At 51.3% G+C, this 12,998-nt stretch overlaps 1 protein-coding gene across 2 annotated transcripts in view; it reads right to left on the bottom strand.

Moving 5' to 3' along the window:
• Positions 1-6,374: 6,374 nt before the first annotated feature.
• Positions 6,375-12,998, bottom strand: part of SLC6A11 (solute carrier family 6 member 11) — a 132,708-nt gene continuing 126,084 nt past the window's right edge. For both annotated transcript variants that reach the window (XM_043588127.1, XM_043588126.1), the window contains 4 exons: positions 12,491-12,593; positions 11,534-11,634; positions 10,584-10,754; positions 6,375-6,624 (listed from right to left, as the gene is read on the bottom strand). In XM_043588127.1, the coding sequence (XP_043444062.1) occupies positions 6,472-6,624; positions 10,584-10,754; positions 11,534-11,634; positions 12,491-12,593 (528 nt within the window). In that variant the 3' untranslated portion in view covers positions 6,375-6,471. The remainder of the gene's footprint in view (positions 6,625-10,583; positions 10,755-11,533; positions 11,635-12,490; positions 12,594-12,998) is intronic.

The following is a 12,998-nucleotide window of genomic DNA, read 5'->3' as shown; positions in this document are numbered from 1 at the left end:
TGTGTCTAGCTGTTGGGGTAATGCTTCCAACAGAAGCAAGGGATAGGGCGAGGTGAGAAGGGTGAATTGCATCCTTTTGTCAAGGGCAGCCTCTTGGTCCCTCATCTGGGCACCCAGAGCAAAGCCTCTGGACCCTGCAGCCCTAGGTCCAATTCTGACCTTACTAGTCAGAGCCTGGACCATGGGGAGGGGGCTTGGGTTTAGCAGCAGCGCCACCTGGTGGCTGATTTGCTGTCACCAGCGCCCGCCTGAGCCCAGGACTCTGGGTGGGAGAGAGGTGACGAAGAAGGAGAGGGAGGCCCAAGGCCCAGTCTTCTCTGCAAGAGACTCAGGCCAACCCAATAGTCACCTGGTATAGAGAAAAAACTAAGGACTCCGGGTTTGATACACCTGGCTTTGAATTCCAGCTCAGTCTATGTGACATCGGGTAAGTTCTTCCCCTACCTCTCTGGGCCTGTTTCCATATCTGTAAAATGGGAATGAATCACACTTGAAGTGGTTGTTTTCCAGCTTATGGAAAATACCTGAACCTATCCCAGGTGCATGGTAGGTGCTGAATAAATGGTACTTCAGGTGGTCAATGGTACTGGCCTGTGCTCTACTCTTTCCTCTGTCCCCTCTCTCCCTCTGACCAGGGGCTCCCACAGAAAAATCCCAGACTTCCCTATTGGGGCCAAGCTCCTGCTCAGACTACCAGAGCCTGCTCCTTCCAGAAATGGTTGGCTTTGGAGAGATACTCAAAAGGCAGGCAGAGAAAATTCCGTGGAGAATAAGAAAAGCCAAGTGTTGGCTAATTGGTACACCCAGGTGGGGGATCTCCAGAAGAATCAAGCCTGCTCCACTCTTCTGAGGTCAAGTTCATGGAGTCCTGGGCCCAGGCACAACTTGCCCACTGCCTCCTGATGTTTGCGGTTCTGGCTGGGCCTCCCCATCACTGCCAGGTAGGCCCTCCCTGTCCTCATTCAGTCACCTTAGCTCTAACATCTATGCCCCGCCTCTAGGAGCATTTCCAAGCTCTCCTCCTCCCCTCCTTCACTTCCCTCAAGGCTGCATCCTACAGGGTGCCCCTCAGAGACTTGCTTCCCACAGGGACCCTAAGTGGCCCCAGAACTCTGCATGGCTCTAGTGTCCCTCAGTAATGACCAAGGGCTCTGATACTTTTTTACAGCTCTTTATGGCCCCTAGCAACTCTGAAGTGCCCCCCAAAAGCCTTCATTTTTTCCAGTGGTCCCCTAAGAACTCCCATACCCACCCTCCAGTATGCTCAACCCCTCTTAACTCCTAAAGGCTCCATCTCTCACTGATTCCACATAATTCTAGCTCCTCATTCAGTACCTCTCAACCTCTCCTGCAGGTCTCCAGGGTTCCAATGGTCCCTTCCACTCTCAGTGCCTCTCATTAGCCCCAAACATCCCTTTGTCCATCTCACTGAACCCCAGTGACCTTCTATCATTTCTGAGAAACTATGGAGGCTTCCAGAAGTCTCTTGTGTCCAAAAGATATTTCAAGGCTCCTAGAGACTTTCCAACCTTCCCCACCTGGCCTCCATCATCCGTTTCTCCATGGCCTTTAATGATTCTTCAGTGCCGATGGCTGTGATGGCACTCAATGCCTCCCAAAAGTGGTCTGTGGAAAGTGCATGAGCCTTGGAGCCAGAATCCCATGGGGCTGTTACAGCAGCCCTGCAACTATCCAGCTCTGGGACCTTGGGCTGCCTACTCTACTTCTCTGAGCCTGTTTCCTCATTGGTAGAAAATGAACACCATGGCAATCCACAAGGGGATTGAGGGCAAGGTGATACATATGAAGGATCCCAGCATGGTTTCAGCACCGAGTGGGTCTTCAGTGCCTTTTGATTCCCTTTCCCATGGTTCCCCACTCTATGGCAAGCCAAGCATTTGTTCGTTGGAGGCCCTGTCCTGTGGAGCACCCACTCTGTGCCAGGACTTGCACAGTGCCATCCAAAAGGAGCTCTGAGAGAATGAGGAGGGGCCACCCTCACAGCTGGTGAGGTTGTACAAGGAGTTGTAAGAGTATACCAGGGATGGGGAGGACTTTCTTTTCCACCATGTTCCCCGAAGACAGTACACTACCTCTACTTTGGCTTGGGCTGTTCCCTCATCTCAAATGTTCTTCTTGCTGGTGAAATCTTCACATCCCTCAAGGTGCAGCTCAAGTCCCCACATCCTTGGTTAAGAGGTTGGGCACATGGGCTCTATTTAGACCCAACAAGCCTTGGTCCAGCCCAGCTTCTTCATCTTCCAGGAGGTATATCTGGTATCATTTGGGTAGGTGGGGGGGGGGAAATTTTTTTACCATCTCCAGAATTTTAGTTCCTCCATATGAAAATGGGATTAATAACACTTCTTAGATTTGCTGTGATGCTCTGGTGAAGTAATGCAGGAATGACACTTGGAACACAGTAGGTGCTCAGTAAAGAGTTCTTTCCCCATGCTTGGCACTCCCAGAGCACTTTGTCCCTGGCACATTCCACCCTGTAGTTTCTGGAACAGTACATGTGCATTCCGCCCCCCCCCCCCCGCCCCCTCGTAAAGTGATCTTATTCAAACCTGAGAGGCAGAGAAGGCCAAGAGTTGGCAACAGATGGACTTTGCTCCCTAATGGCTAACAAGCTGCCTGGGTCAATGATCCATTTGATTTTTAACCGTCTGAGACGGTGCAGAGGGTCTCTAGGGGACTCTTAAGCCAGCTGTTTCCTCTCTGCATTTCATTTTCTTCACCTTTCTGCCAATGGCTAAGCTGAAGTCCAGAAAAGTGGGCAGACTTGCCCAGGGATGCAGTGCAGAGCTCAAACTAGCTGGAGAAGGCTGGGGATAGGAAGCAAGAACAGCTTCTCCATGTACTTACCCCTGTCCAGGGGAGTGTGGACACCTGTCCTCTTGACCTGAAAGAGCAGAAACATTCAAGGAAAGGGGATTTCCCATTTGTCTTAATATCCCCAGTTCTAGGTCCAGGCAGGAAACATGACGGGTACTCAGTAAAAGCCTGCTGAATACATGACCCAATTTCTAAAATCTGCAGCCCTCAGCAGAAAGTATCAGCTCCTCAGTGTCTGATTCCCTCCCCTGCCCCCTTTCCCAAAACCAGAGGAAAATCTCCTAGGTCTGAGTAGACTTTGACTTCACTTCCAAACCTCCTCTGTGCTCTGGTTATTTGCAGTGCCTAACAGAGCTAGGCTGCAGGGTCACATTTGGCCAGCAGGGGTCACTAGCACACACTGCAGGCTACAGGGTCTACTGGGTAAAATAATGCCATAGGTTACAATTCTGTAAGCTTAAGTGTCTGCAAATCAGATTTCCTGGGGATGAGGGAGACCCACATTTCTGTGACCCAGTCTCTTTGTGTCTTAAATGCTTTGCACCAACTGCTTAATACACTTTCAGACACGAAGAGGGAATGGTGGCAGATAGGTGACTGTACCAATCCCTGTGGCTCTATGAAATTATTAAATTCTCAGGGACCATCTGGCCATCAGAGATTTTCTGAACCTGGAACTCTGTGGGGATGCTTTCCTTGTGAGTGGATGCTACTGCCTGAGAGAGGGTGAGAGGCCAAGACAGGTTTGGGTGGATCCTGAGATCGGGGATTTTAAACAGAAGAGTCAACCACACAGGAATAAGCAGACACTGTATATGGATGATCTCACTGTTATGTGGACTATCCTGGAGCCCAAACCAGGGCTGCATGTTTCAAATCATCATGTCTTTCCACCCTACCTTGTCTGCCTCAGACATGCAGGTCTGCCAGCATGGAGACAGTAAGGCACAGTGATTCAAGACTGGGTTTTGAGTTCAGACAGACCTGACTTCTCTGTGTCTCAATTTCCCCTATCTGTAAAGTGGGGGATGTAATACGTGGGAGGAGCCTCTGTTATGGGACTATTTTGAAGGAGTAAAGAGACAACTTTTGTAGAGGACCTAGCACAAGGAGATGTTCAATGTATGGCGAGGAAGGAAAGGAAGTGTGGGTTCCTACAACACCCCCGGGTGCTTCTAATTTGCAATCCTGAGTTAAAACGGCAACCTCCAAGTATGGAACCAAGGTGGTTTTGCAGGTATATCGTGGAGGTAATACAGTACAGGAAGAGCAACTCAATGAATACCACTCTGCTGGGAACAGCCACATATAGTGTGTTCATTCCTTTAATTTTTAAAAATGAGTAAGCAGACAATCGTGTGCCCTTTGAATACCCAATAAAAACGTTCATTATGTAAAACAGTACAACCTTTTTCATTTTTTAATAATTCTGTAAATATCTCAGAAAGGATGTATTGTTTCTAATGAATATCAAAAAAGTCACCACAATGACATTTCCCCTGCCCCCACATTTCCCTCCCTACCCCACCCCAAGTTGCCCAAATACTAGTAGGAAATTACAAAAAACAAAGAGCAAAAGCCCTCCCTCCGCCCTGCCCCATGAGTAGTGTTAAGTGAGTGAAATGTTAAGTGCCACAGGTACAATGCAGTGTGTCCCCAGCAAGACCTCAGAGCTGTAGGTGGAGAATCGGTAGCAGCAGCAGGGGGGAGTCTCGTTCCCCGGGACCTGGTGGGAGAAGAAGAGTAGCCGAGGACAGACACAAGCAGAGGGCTCAGCACAAGGCCCAATCTTCCTCGGTCCACTTCTGGGGCCACCAGGTCAGATAGCGTAGGGAGAGCCAGGCAGGCCTGGGCAGTGTGTGCAAAAGGGGGCCCAGAACCAGGCGTCCCAACCTGCCTCGGGGGTGGGCACTGGGCATCCCTTCTAGCAAACTTGGGCTTCAGGTGGGGGCTGGCCAGAGCAGAGAAGCTGTCAGTTTGGAAAGTTTTGGGTGAATCAAACAGGTGGGTTCCCTATGGGAAACTCAAGTCTTAGTTTGGAGAAAGCTCCTGTTTCCATCAAATAAAACCGGCAACATACAGGAAAAGGATAAAGAATGCACCTTCCCTGTCCCCAAATAACTCAGAATCCAAGAGAGAGGGTTGATGAAATCCAGTTAAAGAAGAGAGGTCAGGCAGAGGGGTGTGAGGCAGCACTGGCTGCACCCCCCAGCAACCCCAGGCCTGCACAGAGGGAGGGGTGGGAGCCAAGTTCTCCCCTCCAGTATAAGTGCCAAGGCTTCTCAGCCACCTGGTGAGAGAGGCAGGTAGGATGGCTCCCAAAAACAGGGTGGGGAAGAAGCCTCTGAGAGGAGGGTCTGCTGGTGATAGGAAAGAAGATGGGGAGGACTGAGAGGAAGTAGGACAGGGGGAGAGAGAGGAGGGCAGAGGACAGCAAGAAGGAGAAGAGGTGACAGGCAGATGGAGAAGGGGTCAGAGGAGAAAACCAGGGTTCAGGCCCTACTATGGCTCCTTCCCCTGGGAGGCTGGTGGAAGGTTCTAGACACAGATCCCTGCTGGGGCAGCAGCAGGACAAACAGCCACAAGGGAATAGCGGCTGCTTCCTGACCCCAAATATTAGCGCCCAGGAGATGCCAGCGAGCCCCATGAGAATGGAGAGGCAGAGATGAGGGGGGAGAGCAGATGGATAGGACAGGAGGAGCCCTGTCATGGGGACTGAGGACCTGGAAGGACTCCAGAGAATGGAGCCACTCACAGACGCATCAAACTAGAGTTTTAGGGGGAAACACCACATCATTTTCGCAACAAACTTGATTTTAAATAAGCAGGAGGTGCAATGCAGGGATGATAGCTTGGGAGTGAGTCTTCAGAATAATCCAAGATCAAGGTCAGGCCTGCCAGCCAGTGAGGCACACTGAGAGAACCCCCAAGAGATGTGGCAGGGCCAGGAAGGACCTCAGAGATCACCGGATCCAGCCCTCCCCATTTGAGAAATGGGGAAACTGAGGCCCAGGGAGGTGATGGAAGCGCCCAAGGTCACTTAGAGGGATCAGGGCGGAGGTGGGGTTGGGGGTGGGCTATAACCCAGGAATCCTGAGTCTGGTGGGACTTTCTCTCCTCTGACATAGCCTTGCTGTCTGCAAACCCACTACTAAGGGATCGGGGATGGCAAAGGCAGGATTTGAAGGCAAAGGCTTCCTGGGGGCATGGAGGACAGGCAGCTCATCAGGGACGAGCGTGGGATGCGGTCTGGTCAGCTAAAAGGCTGACGGAGAACAGGCATCACTCCCACCCCACCTGCCCCACAGCCCAAGTATAAAAGTTTGACCATATGATACAACTTCTCCCTACCCCCTAGAAAACATTGGTTAACACCATCCTAGCACAGAAGATTCTGCTAGTCCCTGTACAGTATTATCTCTTTGTAATGTTACTTACATGATAACTGGGGGCAAGGAGGGGAATGCGACTTTCCAGAGTGTACACGGCCACCTTAAAATTAACTTGTTAATAAATCCTGTGCAAAACGAGCAAGCCTCTATCATTAGGTGAAATACATGTTTCAGGTATTCATTTACACACATGGGGTGGGGGGAGGAAAGGAAGGAGAGGCATCCGAGGTGGAGGTGTTGCTCAGAAGTGTGTCTCCTTCTCTGTGATGGCTGCAATGGTCCCATCGCCCTTGAGTTTGGCGTCACAGTCATTAACCATCACCGTCCGTGGGCCTCCCCCAAGCTTGCCCCGCATTTTCAGATCAGCGCTGGGGATGGTCAACTTCCGGAATTTCTACGTGGAGAGAAGAGCTGTCTGAGAGGGATTGCCGGGGTCCCGGCACCTGCCTCGGCCTCTCCCACCTGCATGGGTGGACACCACGGGGCCACAGAGCCATCAGACCAAGATCTGGGCCTTAGCGCTGTCATTTAGAGCTCTGTTCTAATGAACTGACCTTCGTGGGTCTCAGTTTCCTCCTCTGGAAAATGGGGACAATGAGGAGTAAGGAGATGGCTTGTACAAGTGCTTAGCCTTGTACCTGGCCTACTGGGGGTAATCGGGGGCTGACCGCCTCGTCCCTCCCTGTGGTAGAGAAGACCAGCTAGGCTTTGAATCTCTGCTCAGCCACTCACTAGCTGTGTTGGGGAAGTTATCTAACCTCTATGAGCTGCGCTTTCCTGTTCTGTGAAATGGGATAATAGTACTTGCCTGCAAGGGGTGTTGTATGAGGGAGCTAAGGCTCACTCTAGGGCTGTTTACATGATTGCTGGATAAATGGGTATATTTTCCACAAAAGGGATGTCATCACATTGCCACTGTCCAGGGGAACACGTGGTGTGTGCCATGTGCTCCTCTGGCCACGCTTGAAGGTGGGAACATTGTCACAGCCACAGCCCCATTCCACTTGGAAAGTGGCCAGCACTGGGCTGGGCACAGATGGCATGACTCTCATCCTGACTGTACCAGTGAGGGAGCAGAGGACACAGGCAGACTCCTGACACACGTCTGCTGCCACAATGCTGCCTGGGGCCCCACACCTCAGCTTCACATGTACCCCACACATTCCATCAGGAGAAGACACTATACCAGGATTTGAGATGTCCTTGCTGGGCATAAACCCTTTCCCCCAGGGAAGCCGCAAAGACTCGGGAGGCCTGTTTTTTCATGATCAAGGTTCCGTCTTCTCTTGCAGATACTGGCATGCCTAAGAGGCTGAACCTACGTTGTCCAGGTGGGATAAGCAGCCCGATTCCCCCGTGCTGAACGCCTCCTGTGTGCCAGGCACTGCACTAAGCTCTTGACACAGGACAGGGGCAAAGACTACTGGCTCCAGAGCCAGGCGCTTGGGTTTGAATCACAGCTCTGCCACTGAACTGGGGCAAGAAACTTAACCTCTCTGCGTTTCAGTGTCCTCATTTGTCAAAGGGGGAGAACAAGGGCACCTGTCTCCTAGGATTAACATGAGGTCCAGTTTAGTTGAGCTTGTCACAGACTAGCACAGATATCTATCCTCACAGCAGTTCTCAGAGGCCTAAGTACCATTGACCCCATTATTCCTTCCAGATCCTTCCTGTCAGCTGGTAGAACCTTCAGGGAAGGCCTGGAAGCCAGTTCTGCTGTCTTTAACGAACCTTGCTGTATGTGGAGGCAGGTATGGGAGCTTAGGGACGTGGAAGAAGCTCAGGAAAGTAGCCTCTCCTTCCCCAGCCCTCCCTCGCTCCCTCCCTCCCTCCTTGCCAGGCCTGAGCTGATCTCTGGAGGATTTGTAAGGCGACACAGAGCATTCCTGAATACCAAAGGCCACAGAAGTTTGGACAGGGGCCGGCAGGGACCACGGACATGGTTTGGTTCCAGATCAAAATTCACCAACTGCCCTTGACCTATATTCCCTGCAGGAGCCAAGGAAACTTTCTTTGGGGGCATGAGCAGGTCTGAGAAAGGGACTTTCCCTCTCAGCTTGCTCCTTCTGGCTGGATATGTGGAGCTTTTTTCTGGAGCTTAGGCCCTTCGGTGGGCAGGCAGGCTGGTTGCAGCCTGAGCTGGATTTGGGTGTCTGCATACACAACTACTCCCATTTCCCTTTGGCCTTGTCCTGGAGAGAGAAAGGTCAACCCCTGAGATCCCTGTCATGTGGCACTGGGGCAGAGACAGGGGCTGGCAGTGGAGTGTGGCCAGGCTAGCAGATGAAGGAGGCCGCAAAACTCAGGCAATGAGAGCCCAGACTTCAGAGTTTCTGCTCTGTCACTCTGAGGCTGTGTGCTCTTGGACAAGCTGCTTCACTTCTCTGTGCTTCAGCTTTCTCCTCTGCGAAGCGGGGGCAGGAAGAGCCTCCACTGCAGGGGACTACTATGAGAATTCGATGGTGCAGTGTTTGTAAACAGAACAGCGTCTGGCACGTAGCAGTTCCCTAAATGAGTGAGAAAGTGACTCAAAACCATCTGATGTGCCAGCAGGTGGGAAAGGAGAGTAAAGAGCCAGCGGATGCTCTGGAGTACCACGGTGTGTTTGTAATTCTGCCTGCCACCAAGGGACCACATATGGTGCGATGCCGCTGACAGGAAGTGTCCCGAGCAGGCAAATCCACAGAGACGGGAGATGCGTGGTGTCTGGGGTGGGAATGGGGAAAACCATGAAAGGGCATGAGGGGTCTTCTTAGGGTGGTGGACAGGTTTTAAAGCTGACTCCTGGTGATGATTCTCACACACAGAAAGTTACTACAAAAATCACTGAATGGTACACCTGACATGTGAATTTTAGGATATATAAAACATACTGTAACAAGATTGTTTTTAAAAAATTTGTTTTCCACCATGGAAAGCATTCTGAAGTTTCCTCAAACAGTTAAAAATAGAACGTACCATATGATCCAGCAATTTCACTTCTGGTATTTATCTGAAGGAAAGGAAAATACTAACTTGAAAAGGTATGTATGCCTCCATGATCACTGCAGCATTATTTACAGCAGCCAGGACATGGAAACAACCTAACTGTCCATCCGTGGATGAATGTATAAAGAAGATGTGGCACGCATATATATGTATGTATGTGTATGTGTACACACACACACACACACACACACACTGGAATATTACCCAGTCATAGAAAGGGAAATCCTGTTTGTGACAACATGGATGGACGTTGAGGGTATCATGCTAAGTGAGATGAATCAGAGAAGGACAAATACCATATGGCATCACTTATATGTGGAACCTAAAAAAACCCAAAAACTGAAAAACAAACAAAAACCTAACACACAAACAAACAACACCTAACAGAGCTCAAAGATACAGAGAACAGACTGGTGGTTGCCAGAGGTGGGGGTGGGTGGGGAAATGGGTGAAGGGGGTCCACATGTACAAACTTCATGGAGACATAATAAAGAAGTCAGAGACATAATGCACAACATGGTGACTATGGTTGATAATACAGTACTATATATTTGAAAGTTGCTAAGATAATAGATCTTAAAAGTTCTCATCACAAGAAAAACATTTGGAACTGCGGGGTGATAGATGTTAACTAGACTTAACTGTGGTGATCACTTCACAAAACATACAAATGTTAGATCATTATGTTGTTACCTAAAACTAATGCTATATGTCAATCATATCTCAATTAAAAGAAATTGGTTTGCTAAGCTTTGGCTGTGTGATGCTCACTTTGGGTTGAATGATTTAACTTCTCCAAGCTTCAGTTTCTCTACCTATTGAATGCAGAAAATGAGGCCAGCACCTGCTTTGCTCTGAGGACTAAAGGAGATATAGCATGTACAGAGTCTGGCACGGTGATGACACGGGATAGGTGTTGCCCCTCCCTTCGCCCCAGGTATGGGGTCCTTCATGAATTAACAGGACAGTAAAAGCTACCACTTGGTCAGTCTCTGTTCCAGGTCCTGGTCTGAGTGCTTTTCCCTGTATGAACTCACCAAGTCCTTACAAAATCCTCTGTAAGTCAGGAACTGCTCTTGTCCCCATTTTACAGATGAGGAAACTCAGAGAACCTGGCCCAACCTCAAGGCCTCATACAGATGACCTCATATAACGGAAACAATGAACACCTGCCAGGGAGGGACTGGCAGTGGCTTCCCTGAGAGACACACGAGGGCTCATTCTTAATACACTCCCTGCTCAGGTAAGACCCATGGACTTGCTCCTGCTCTTTGGCCCACCCGAGGCAGAGCCAGTCCCCGCATGTGCCTCAGCCCCCCTCAGAGCTGCCCTTGCCAGCCGGCCTCCTGCCCAGGGCTGTCTCACCTCAGGCAGCGTCCCCTCTGTCTTCCACACCTTGATGAAGACCCAGAGTGGGATGCACAGCATGGACGAGAGTGCCATGAGCCAGCCAATTCCGTAGCCCCAGGTGGGGTAGGTATACATGTTGTTGTACTTGAGAGGCTTGTACTTGACCAGGAAGAAGATGAAGATGCCCTGTGGAGAGACAGGAGAGGTCCCTGGGGGCTCGGCTGCAGGCCCATGTGACGGCCTTGGACAGGGGAGGCGCTGCACGGGATCGCCAGCACCGCGGGCACAGGGAAGGGACGCCCACAGGGCCCAGCGCCTCCTCGGGGCTCGGAGCTCCTTCCCCCCTCAGGAGCCCCATCTGCCGCCTCTGCCCAATCAAGGATTTTCATTTTTCCCTAGCTACTTCTTGGCGTTGCTTTCAAAGTTGCCTTTCAAAACCATGATGGTTTGTGAAGATGCTCTGAGATGCTTCACATGCCAAGAACCTGGTAAAGAGCAGCGGGGCTGCAGTTTTTATCAAACGTCCATTCACAAAGTCCCCTCCAGGGTCTGGCCTGAGGGGCAGAGCATGAGTTCCAACTTTACCCTCAATTCTGTGGCTTTCTCAGTTAATTGCAAAGCTAAACATTGTCCGTGGTACAACCCTTGGGCGCCACGGAGACAGGCCCCAGACACTTAGCTTGTGGGTATAGAATCCAAGGCTTCGAGAAGGGAGAAGACTTGCTTGTGGTCACCCAGCAAGCTGGTGGCAGAGCTGGGATCCCAGGGAGGCCCCTCCCTGGCCGAGCCCAGAAACTGACCCCATGACTCCAACTTAGAAAGCTGTCGGGTGCCGTGGACTCTGAATTCACAGAGGGTCACCCAGGGGGCCATCACCTCCTCAGTTTCAGCCTCGGCCAGGCTTGTGGCGCTAGAGTGGAAAAGCGGGTGGGTGGGCTGGAGGCAGCTTCTGGCAGGGCCCTTACCGCACAGATCCCGGGGGTCACAACCTTCCAGCACCATTTAATGAGCGACAGTGGCCGGTAGCCAATCATGTCTTCGATGTTATCGTAGAAGCGATTGCTTCCTGTCCAGGATAAAACAGACAGCCACACACACATCCCAGAGAATTTTTGTACAAGACTCAGACAGAAGGCTAGAAGTGTTTGCTTTTCCCAGCCCGAGACAGACAAATGATGGCAGGGACCTTATTTACCACTGAACAGCTACCAAGATGTTATGTATGTGAGGTTTCAGAATATACTGCAGTAGGAGGAATTCTGGTCTGATATTGGGAACACCACTGACCTTGGGCAGTGAGGCCCAGGAAACAGTAAAGAGGAAACATTTCTGGGAGCAAAGTAGAAGGTGGTCCCTTTGAGAGGCAGACCCTGGGCCTGGCTGACATGCGTGGGGGCAGGGGCAGGGCTCTGAAGGCGACTGCTTGGCTGGACTGTTAATGAGTAGGGCAGCCCACAGGGGGCCCTGTTCCCAAGCTATGCTCCCAGTGGGGGTGTCCATCACCAATGAGTCCAGATCCTCATCCACTCATAGGATATAGGAGGAAACAGGAGGACCACAAGGCAGCTGCTGACTGAGGGCCAGGCACTGTGCTTGTTGTTTTGCCCACACTATCTCCTACTTGTAGACATGGTGAGGGCTACTCCATTTTACAGATGGGAAAATTGAGGCTCAGGGGCAGAGAAGCACAGGCCCAAGGTCACAGTGCCTTGAGTCTGGAACCCCTCCCTGTGCTGCAGGGGTGTACGAGTAAGAAACTCTCTTGACAAGTATGAAAGGCCGAGCCCCTGAGGAAAGGAAGAAGAGGTGGACACAGATGGAGACAAGCCATGGAGAACCTGAGCCCTCCCAGGCCCCAGGCGTCCATATGCTGGGCACCACGGCAGGCTGCTGGGGTGTGGGTGGGCCCGGCCTCTACTCACCATACACCCAGCCGATGCAGATACACTCAAAGATGGCTACAAAGAGAAGGCACATCCCGCTGGCAGCATAGGAGTCGAAGAGCTGGAAGATGTACATGCCACCCTGCAGAGCAGGAGGACAGATACATGGACAGAGGGACGCAAACACATATGGGAGAGCAGGGTTGGCCAGCTGGCCTTGGAAAGGCCTCTGCTCTGCCCTGGGGCTACCATCGGCCAGGAGTCACTTCCGCCAGGGCAGACTGCATCTCCCTATCCTCCCCAAACGATATCCCTTCTGCACCTGGGCACCCCATAAGATTCCACCCTCTGGGGCTGCTCAGATTGCAATCGTTTGTCTTGTCTCTGTTCCCCACATGCCAAAGACAACATGGAAAACCAGAGGTGGCCTCAGCCCCTCTCCCTGATGGCTCTAACAGCCTCCCCACAGGTCTCCCTCTCTCTAGATGTTGGGCGCATCAGCTTTCACCAGGACCTTTATAACACGCAAATCCAACCATGTGCCTCC

This window comes from Prionailurus bengalensis, chromosome A2, assembly GCF_016509475.1.
Source record: "Prionailurus bengalensis isolate Pbe53 chromosome A2, Fcat_Pben_1.1_paternal_pri, whole genome shotgun sequence".
Lineage (NCBI taxonomy): Eukaryota > Metazoa > Chordata > Mammalia > Carnivora > Felidae > Prionailurus > Prionailurus bengalensis.
The sequence above is the reverse complement of the archived record's forward strand: the minus strand, read 5'-3'. Positions and strand labels throughout refer to the sequence as shown.